Source organism: Anabrus simplex, chromosome X (assembly GCF_040414725.1).
Source record: "Anabrus simplex isolate iqAnaSimp1 chromosome X, ASM4041472v1, whole genome shotgun sequence".
NCBI lineage: Eukaryota > Metazoa > Arthropoda > Insecta > Orthoptera > Tettigoniidae > Anabrus > Anabrus simplex.
The window spans coordinates 202,386,193-202,396,675 of NC_090279.1; the positions used below are offsets into that span (position 1 = coordinate 202,386,193).

A 10,483-nucleotide genomic window follows, 5' to 3' on the forward strand; every position below is an offset into this window, starting at 1 on the left:
TCCTACGTATCTTGAGGCCATTTCTTTGTAACACCTCCTGCCAAGTGTTCAGCCTCTGCTGTAGCGTCCCTAAGCTAAACTAAACCTATGAACACAATATTTAAAATGTAGAAACACGGAATGTAAATACAGGGTCCGGCTGAATGAATAGTAGGATATAATAAGGACAGAACGTCGATATAAATGTAGTTGTTCACCCCTGGAAGGAAGAAATCATTTAAAATTTACTGCACAGGCATGAAGATACTCAAAATAATATATGATGCCAAACGAAGCCGTAGAGAGATGGAGTGGAATGACATTAGTAGAGGTAAAAGTGTGAGTGGTGTTTATAAAAGTAGGAAAGATCACAATATGAATATAAAGTTGGAATTCACGAGGACAAATTTGAGTAAATATTCGTTTATATGAAGCCTCTGTGGCTCAGGCGGCAGCGCGTCGGCCTCTCATCACCGCTGGGTTCCGTGGTTCAAATTCCGGTCACTCCATGTGAGATTTGTACTGGACAAAGCGGAGGCGGTTTTCCATGTCATCTTTCGTTCCAGCAACACTCTCCAATATCATTTCATTTCATATGTCAGTCATTAATCATTACGCCCAGAGGATGCGACAGGCCTCGGCAGCCGGCACAATTCCTATCCTCGCCGCAAGGTGGGGGCTTCATTTATTCCATCCCTGACCCGGTCACTGACTGGAAAACAGGTTGTAGGTGTTCATTCGTTTATAGGAAGAATTAGGGACTGGAATAATTTACCAAGGGAGGTATTCAATAAATTTCAAAGTTCTTTGCAATTATTTAAGAAAAGACTAGGTAAACAACAGATGCGGAAGCTGTAACCTGGGCGACTGCCCTAATTGCAGATCAATGGTAACTGATTGATTGATTGATTGATTGATTGATTGATTGATTGATTGATTGATTGATTGATTGATCCGACGGACGAATCACCATCAAAAGCGTAGCCCTCACTCCATATGAACTCTGCCGAGAAGTTTGGAAATGAATCAAGGCTTTTGGCACTCAGTGTACTGATTAGAAATTGTATAGGCTCACCGCCAACTCTCCTACCATGCCGGCCAACATTCTAAAGGTGACATTTCTTATTCTACCAATGGGACTCGGTTCAAGTGTCAGACCAAATAGATTTGACGCTTCTTCCCTGTAGTAGTGCGGTGAATAATCGTATCGTTCTCACTGGAACACGTTTCGATTTTTCCTCTTCCTCAGTCATGTCTGTGTTCCTTATATACCAACATAAACATGTTCCCGCTAGCTTGAAGCATGGAATGTCTACAGCTTGTAACTGGCCTCATCTTTATACGAATATTACTGTCACATCATAAATAAACACCAATAAACCGTAAGGTTCTTCCCACATATAGAATTCTAAACCTAGAGTAGGCCTACGGATTTGCAGAACAACCGTAATGTTGGCTTTCATGAATAAACCAACGTCACGTGCTCATGACGTCAATGGCGAGTTATAACTTTCTGCAGAATGTCCCTACTTAAATCCCGTCAAACAAACAAAATTACAATTTATAATAAACTATCTCATTAAAACATCATAGAGAATAATTATTCTCGCCAATACATTTAATAGTAATTTTTAAAAGGGCAAGGAAGAAAGGAGAAATAGCTAACGAATATACACCCAAAGCATATGTGCTAGTCACTCGCCGTAACTAAGTATATATACAAATTGAAGGAGAGTCGCTGTTGTACTCGCTTCGGCGGTACATATACTAAAATTGGAACGATACAGAGAAGATTAGCATGGCCCCTGCGCAAGGATGACACGCAAAATCGTGAAGCGTTCCACATTTTTGGTTTGCTTTGCCTCACGAATTTGCTCTTAACTCCGACGGATACATTTTTGTAATATGTTTTCCGTAGTGTATGAGTGTGTTTATAGGTCAATACGAAAGCTGGAAAAAAGTTCAGAGAAGAGCGCACGATTTATTCTGGGTGATAACCGACAAAAGACCAGTGTTACGAAAATGTTGCAAACTTTGGGCTGGGAAGACTTGACAGAAAGAAGACGAGCTGCTCGACTATGCGGTATGTTTCGAGCTGTCAATGGAGTTTGCATGGAATGACGGCTAGATGAATAAACTTGAGGGGAGCTTTTAAAAGTAGGAAATATCATAACATGGAGATAAAGCTGGAATTCAAGAGGACAAATTGGGGCAAATATTAGTTTATAGGACAAGGAGTAAGAGATTGGTATACATTATCACGGGAAATGTTCGATGAATTTCCAAGTTCTTTGAAAATGTTAAGAAAAGGCCAGGTAAATAATTGAGGACCGTTTTTTTCCAAACTCGCTCCTTGCAAAATCATAATTTTTTAGGAGAGGCAGAAAACTGGTTAGAAGTAGAATAAAAGGATATTTTGACAAAGTCCATCTTAAACAATTTATTTGTTAGTTACAATCTGATATAAGTATAGCCAAAAGCACAAATTTGAATCGTTTTTACAAAAAAAGTTAGGAGAAAATGTTCGGTTTCTTTTTTTTTTTTTTTCAAAACTCATTCTTCGCATAATCCTATTGAGTAAACATTTCCTCCATAGCATACATAAAACAAATTTTAAAACATGAAATGTCAGAATTTACACACAGACATTATCACAATACTACAAATGAAGAATGGTAGTGGTAATGGTACATACAATACCAGTGTTTCAAAATTTAAGACATAAAATTAATGAATCTCTGTTTTTATTGACTAGACCTCTCTATGTCTCAGTCAGTTTCCCCAACTTCTCTATCCTCCATCAAATCACTTAAATTCAGCTTGTTCTTGGTATGTTTTCCCTTAAGAACCGCTTCATAGAACTCCTTAGCTTCCCCAGGTATTTGTATGAATTTCATTAATTTTGCCATATGTTGGCTCTTTTCCTTACTAACGTGATTTACTATTTCCGATTTTGGAGCCAAGTCCATTTCTTTGAAGGAAATATTTCCTTTATTGAGTATTTCTACAATGGATGATTCACCTCTGGATGTGTAGTGAACAGTGACTTGTACCTTGAAGTTTTCATCTTTCATGTATTGAATGATGCGGGTTTTCGTGATGTTGAAAGGTAGTTTCCGTTTTAAAATCTTTCTTGATTTTGCCTTCAGATCATAGATGTTCCAATCTTTTCGCAGTATTCTCACTTGTCCGTGATCACTGAGTAGGCTATGATACTCTATAGGCGATACGATCTCTTCTTTATCTCTGTATTTTTTCTCTACGTTCCCGAACACTCGATAGCAAAAAGCTATGACCTCGAATGGGAAAATAATGTTCAACTGATTTGAAAACTTTAGACTTTTCGAGGAAACGTGCCACAGATGCTAACAAAATACTATTCTTATTTTGGGATACACAAGAGACTGAAAATAGCCTGTTTTTTTTTTTTTTTTTTTTTTAATCTCTAGCCTCTTCCTTGCGAAGATTATTTCCTAAGGGCTGAAGATAGTCTTTAACACCCGAAGTTATTTCACTCGCTCCAGGACCCCCTTCTGTCTCCAACCACGTATAAAAGAAAACTTTACATTTGTCCACTGGCTTTTCATTTGTCATGACACAAAGATTGTATAACCATGCTTGTCTCAGGTAAAATGCTTCCCCTATAGATACTTTGATTGTGTTAATTTTGTTGCATGTCAAATATATCATCAACATGACTGTCATCCTTTTCTTTAACTATGGCCAAAAATGTATGAGCTCGTGCTTTGTGTAATTTATAATCAATATGAACCTTGTTCCTTACAACGTCATTTTTCATATCGTTCGTTCGTAATCTGTTTACCCTCCAGGGTCGGTGTTTCCCTCGGACTCAGCGAGGGATCCCACCTCTACCGCCTCAAGGGCAGTGTCCTGGAGCTTCAGACTCTGGGCCTGGGGATACAACTGGGGAGGAAGACCAGTATCTCGCCCAGGCGGCCTCACCTGCTGTGCTAAACATGGGCCTTGGTGGGGGATGGGAAGATTGGAAGGGATAGACAAGGAAGAGGGAAGGAAGCGGCATTTGCCTGGAGGAGAAGTGGGAAACCACGGAAAACCACTTCTAAGATGGCTGAGGCGGGAATCGAACACCGCCTCTACTCAGTTGAGCTCCCGAGGCTGAGTGGACCCCGTTCCAGCCCTCGTACCACTTTTCAAATTTCGTAAATTTCGTAGCAGAGCCGGGAATCGAACCCGGGCCTCTGGGGGTGGCAGCTAATCACACTAACCACTACACCACAGAGGCGGACTTTCGTATCGTTAATTATCAATAAAAGTTATTTACATGTCGAACATGTATCTGAGTGTGGATTCTCAAAACCTAAATTAAATTTCGTATAGAAAATTGGTTGTACTTTGAAATTGAACATTTTGATTTCCCTTCTAAATCTCTCTGCAGAACTGAATGTACATTTTGTTGATATTAAGGTCCGAAGGCAAATACGCTCATGTACACTTACTGCGACTATAGTGACTTTGCCTATACTTATGTTTCAATATGTGATGAATAACTGCGTCCGTAGTTTCCTTGTTTTCTTCCGTAACGCGAGAACCCCCACGATTCTCTCCAGTTCTTAGAAAGAACCGCGCAATGCGTGCAAGCTTATCACGTGATGCCCCTGCGATGTTCTGAAATGAATGCGCACAAACCAACGAGCATTTGCAGTCGATTTTGGTATACTGTCAGAGAGTCTGACAGATGCAACAACACAAATTAATCTCTTGGAAAAATAGCCAACAAAACAGGTTCGAGAAAACAAATTTATTACAAATAGAAAAAACCGATACAACACTTCTGAAAACAAGTATTCGTCGAATAGAGATATCTGGGATAAATAAGTCAAGAAAATCGTTTAGAATAATTTGCTGTAGAAGAAAGGTTACACAAGATGGAAAGAGCGTATGGCATCACTAAGAATGTTTACAACAAGAAATGCTTATCTAAAAATCTTAAAACGAGGCACTAAAATACAGTGGTGAAACCAAAATGTCTTTACGCAAGTGAATGTCTAGTTTTGAACTGCACTTTAGATAAACTGAAGTGAAGACAACCACAGTCAAAACCACAGAAGCCGTTAAAGTTAAGAAGAAAATGATGTTTCTTGTAGAAAATGTAATTTCAAGGCCACAAGGTGCACTTAATTTTTCGATAGGGCCAATCCCGAAGCCGTTATTTTACTTGATGTGGGGCGAACATTGCGGAAATTTTGGACATCTACAGTGGCAGCGATAAGGACCCCGAATGTGCAAGCGATTGATTTCAACACCTATTTTTTTCTCCCCCAAGTTAATGGCGAAATTTTATGTTTATTTTAATTTTTCATTCCAAATTTTTACAATTTCCTCTAGGATGCAGTTGAACAAAATTGGCGATAAGCCATCCAGTGGTGGCTGGTACAGAAAATCAGTTGTGTGCTGTGCTGTAATCCATCCCTCTTAGTACCCCCCCTCTCCCTCTCCGATACATACTGCATTGAATTCACTCACCGAAGATACTATCAGTGCTAGACAACGGAACCGAATAAGGCAGACTACTTCAACAATATACTGCCAGAGAAGAAGCAAACGAACACGCGCGGCCGCCGTACAGCTTGAGCCATGGGCGGTATAACATTGAGAATTCAGCTTCGAATAGAAAGATCCACAGCAGTTAGTTGTACGGGATGTAGAATCAAAAAATTCAGCCCAGATTTCAGGCGGGAAAGTTGAGGAAGGATATACCGTATGCAAGCCTCTAGCACAGAGTTGCTCAGTTGGGCGCCCGCTGAGGCTAGCACAAAGCGGCGGGATCGCTTGTTCCTTACAAAAAACAAACCACTAGTTCGAAACGGTAAAATATATCAAAATCAAATATGGAATTGGTCTACCGTTCCTCAATCGACCAATTCACCTGCGACTGTGAGAATGACAGTCAGATAATCTACCACATCGCCTTTGAATGTCCTGCCAGGAGAGAGACAAGATTTTATTGATGCGACAGCTGATGTAGTTGAATAGCTCAAGAACCTGGACTGTAATGTATAAGGTCTGCTGGAAAGTGTACATCATGAACTTACATTATTCTTTTCTTTGTTTATTCCCCATTGTTTTGTGTTTTATGTCAGTCATACGCTAAATAAATAATTAATAAACCTGCTGCCCGCAGTATACTGCATTTTACTGGAACCCAGTTCACACTTTGTGTGTGCTGTTCTTTAGTATAACTGATGTTTTGCGACCTTCATGCATGTTGCAGGCTGAACTGTGAGTGCGACCAGAAGTTCTACGACTGTCTAATGAAAGTGGGAGATCTCTCCTCCAAACAAGTCGGAGTCACTTACTTCGATGTCCTCAACACACAATGCTTTAGGGAAGACTACCCCATAAGGAGCTGCAAAAGGTACTCCCCGTAAGTAAATCGTAACTACTTTAGTATGAGGAGACAAACTGGGTATAGGTGTGTGTCATGGTTGCCAGAAGTAGTGATGATAGGGAGGGTGAAGGGGTACAAAAATGAATAGACAACAAAATGTACCGGGGATGTGGGGAATATAGTAGGGGGTAGACAACAAAATTAACCAAAAAATACACTACAAAATGGTAGGGATGCTCTCTGAGCAAACTTCGACAGAGAAATAAAGGTTGACAGTTTCCCAACTTAAGTGCGGCAATAATAGTTTTTGGTTGTTGAGATTTATATTCAGTACATGCTTTCTTTCTTTCTTTCTTTCTTTCTTTCTTCCTTTCGTTCTTTCTTTCTTTCTTAATCTGTTTACCCTCCAGGGTTGGTTTTTCCCTCGGACTCAGCGAGGGATCCCACCTCTACCACCTCAAGGGCAGTGTCCTGGAGCGTGAAACTTTGGGTCGGGGATACAAATGGGATAAGGACCAGTACCTCGTCCAGGCGGCCTCACCTGCTATGCTGAACAGGGGCCTTATGGGAGATGGGAAGATTGGAAGGGATAGACAAGGAAGAGGGAAGGAAGCGGCCGTGGCCTTAAGTTAGGTATCATCCCGGCATTTGCCTGGAGGAGAGGTGGGAAACCACGGAAAACCACTTCCAGGATGGCTGAGGTGGGAATCGGACCCACCTCTACTCAGGTGACCTCCCGAGGCTGAGTGGACCCCGTTCCAGCCCTCGTACCACTTTTCAAAGTTCGTGGCAGAGCCGGGAATCGAACCCGGGAATCCGGGGGTGGCAGCTAATCACACTAACCACAGAGGCGGTATTGATTCAGTACTATACAATAAAAATTTCACCAAAGGAACAATTATAAGTGTGCGCAACTAAGATTTTGCGCCATCAGATACTAATCGCGCTTCTACACGTTGCTACAATAGTCTTCACTACTTGGTGTGGCGCAACGAATCGGTTAGCTGTGTGGAATGACATTTTGTGCCTATTTCCACTAAGTCGTTTTTAAAGAAATTGAAGTAAAGAATTGTCCGCCTCTATAGTGTAGGTTAGCGTGATTAGCTGCCATCCCCGGAGGCCCGGGTTCGATTTCCGGCTATGCCACGAAATTTCAAAACTGGTACGAGGTCTGGAACCGGATCTACTCAGCCTCGGGAGGTCAACTGAGTAGAGAGGGATTCGATTCCCATCTCAGCCATCTTGTAAGTAGTTTTCCGTGGTTTCCCACTTCTCCTCCAGGCAAATGCCGACATAGTACCTACCTAACGGCCACTTCCTTCCCTCTTCCTTGTCTACCCCTTCTAATCTTCCCACACCCCTGCAAGCCCCTGTTCAGCATAGCAAGTGAGACCACCTGGGCGAGATACTGGTCCTCCTGCCCAGTTTTATGCCCCCGACCTAAAGTCTCACGCTCCAGGACACCGCCCTTGAGGTGGTAGAGGTGTATATTAGCGGCTTATAGAATTTAGTACGTGCACTATAGCCGCAGTTGCCAATTCCTCTCTTGAAATCGCCACGAGGGTGAACACTGAAGAGGGTATAGAAGAAAGTGGTTTGGCAACCTCTCCACACCAAACAAGGAAAAACTTAGAACTCGTAAACTCAGCAGGGTGCAGACTGTGATTGACTGCTGGCTTCCCGCTCGCTTTCAGGAACTGAGGTCGCCATATTTTGTCCCCAGGTATAGGCTAGTAGTTATGTTAGATGGAAATATAGTAGCCTAAGCAGTTTAGTCTATACCCATAAGACTTGGTTTTAATAGCAGATTGTGCTGAAAGTCTGCAGTCTAATATCTTGGAACTTGAAAACAAGAGCACGATGAAAGCGATGTCAGGAGGGAAACTGAAACAGGTAGATCATTTCAAGTATTTAGGATGTGTATTCTCCCAGGATAGTAGTAAGATGCAGTAAAGCTAATGCAGTGAGTTTTCATTTACGATCAACAGCATTCTGTGGTTTCCCATTTTCACACCAGGCAAATGCTGGGGCTGTACCTTAATTAAGGCCACGGCCGCTTCCTTCCCACTCCTAGCCCTTTCCTATCCCATCGTCGTCGTAGGACCTGTCTGTGTCGGTGCGACGTAAAACAACTAGCAAAAGCATTCTGTCAGCTACCGGACGAAACTATGTTACAGAGGTCTGTTTTCAAACCGACTTTGATATACGGGAGTGAAAGCTGGGTGGACTCAGATATCATATTCATACGTTAGAAGTAACGGGCACAAACTAGCGACAGTGATTGATGATAAAAACAGATGGGAACAATGGCAGGAAGGTACTACGTATGAGGATAAAAAGGCTAAGTTAGGAATGAACTCGACAGATTAATCAGACACCACTAGTTTGCATTTAGGGCATTCGCCCAGGTGGCAGATTCCCTCAGTTGTTTACCTAGTGTTTTCTTAAATCATTTGAAGGAGTTGAAAAGTTATCGAACATCTCCCGTGGCAAATTATTATAATCCCTAACTCCTCTTCCTATTACTGTAAGTACGCACAAACCAACTTCGGTGTTGAAATCAGGTGAGGCGAATGGAGGAGTAGCCTATAGGTTATTTAGGAAAATAATGGACTTAACTATAGCGGGTAAGAAAAGTAGATTTGTTCTGGGGGATTTCCGACAAAGGAGTAGTGTTACTAAAATATTGCAAACTTTGAGCTGGGAAGACTTGGGAGTAAGGAGACAAGATGCTCGACTATGCGGTATGTTTCGAGCTGTCAGTGGAGACTTGGCGTGGAATGACAAGTAGAAGAATAAGCTTGAGTGGAGCTTTTAAAAGCAGGAAAATCATAATATGAAGATAAAGTTGGAATGCAAGAGGACAGATTGGGGCAAATATTCATTGATAGGACGAAGAGTAAGGGATTGTAATAAATTATCAAGGGAAATGTGCTATAAATTTCCAACTCTGTTGAAAATCCACAGCCGGTTTCCAGTCATTCGACCGGGTCAGGAATAGAATGAATGAAGTCTCCATCTAGCGGCGAGGACAGGAATTGTGCCGGCTGCCGAAGCCTGTCGTACTCCTCTGGGGCACTGATTAATGAAATGATATTGGAGAGTGTTGCTGGAATGAAATATGACAGGGAAAACCAGAGTACCCGGAGAAAACCTGTCCCGCCTCCGCTTTATCAAGCCCAAATCTCACATGGAGTGACCGGGATTTGAACCACGGAACCCAGCGGTGAGAGGCCGGCGCACTACCGCCTGAGCCACGGTGACTCTCAGGTAAACAACTGATGCAGAACATTGATTGATTGATTGATTGATTGATTGATAGAGCAGACCAAGGTGACACTATTTAGACTCAGAGGTGTGGAATTAATAAGTCCCAAAGCTACTAGGAAATAGATGATTGTGGAAACGCGTAGTTAATTCACAGCGGCGTGCAGACCAAACGCTGAAAGTTAGAACAGTCTATAATAATAATAATAATAATAATAATAATAATAATAATAATAATAATAATAATAATAATAATAATAATAATAAATACAGTGTTTGACGGAATATGAATCCTTGTGGCGTCTCCAAAATGTAGTTTTGAATTCCGTGTATCAAATCGCTAATCGTTTTATGTTTGTTTCAGAATTGTACGGAAGCGCTGTTTGGAGTATGAGTTTGATGAAGAGTCGCCCAAACAGTGGCAGTGGTTTGACGTTCCATTCTTCTGACTACCATGAGGCATCACTGAAATCTCACCATTAGTGTTATTGTTAGACAGCGAATTTTGTAAGCAATTCGTACTTTTGACGATCGGCGTATTAAATGCGTAGAATATTTCATAATGAGAGAAAACACGTTTTATGTTGTGTTTGCTGACTATGTAAGTACTGTAATATCACTCACATACATTGTTCATAATGACTATCTTCGTTTTGGAAGTTAAGTAAATATTTAACATTTTTGTAATATCACATCATACTTGGTATGTTGTATATAGTCTACATTATAGGAAGTTAATAAACGGTTTACATTTACAGAATGGTCGTAACTTAAGGTACTTATTCCTGGCCCTGTTCCCAATTTAGCGTGGTCGGCACTTGAATAAATAATCAGTAATCTGCTATCGGCCAGGCGGCAGATTTCCTA

The 10,483-nt window shown here is 41.4% G+C and overlaps 1 protein-coding gene and 1 non-coding gene across 2 annotated transcripts in view; both read left to right on the forward strand.

The window, feature by feature from the left end:
• LOC136886782 (phospholipase A2-like) overlaps positions 1–10,084 on the forward strand; it is a 30,684-nt gene extending 20,600 nt beyond the window's left edge. Inside the window, exons 3-4 of the mRNA XM_068230960.1 lie at positions 6,233–6,385; positions 9,981–10,084. Of these exons, the coding sequence (XP_068087061.1) occupies positions 6,233–6,385; positions 9,981–10,065 (238 nt within the window). The 3' untranslated portion in view covers positions 10,066–10,084. The remainder of the gene's footprint in view (positions 1–6,232; positions 6,386–9,980) is intronic.
• On the forward strand, positions 1,723–1,829 carry LOC136886909 (U6 spliceosomal RNA). Its single transcript, XR_010861873.1, has one exon. It is a non-coding gene; the product is annotated as a U6 spliceosomal RNA (small nuclear RNA).
• Positions 10,085–10,483: the final 399 nt, after the last annotated feature.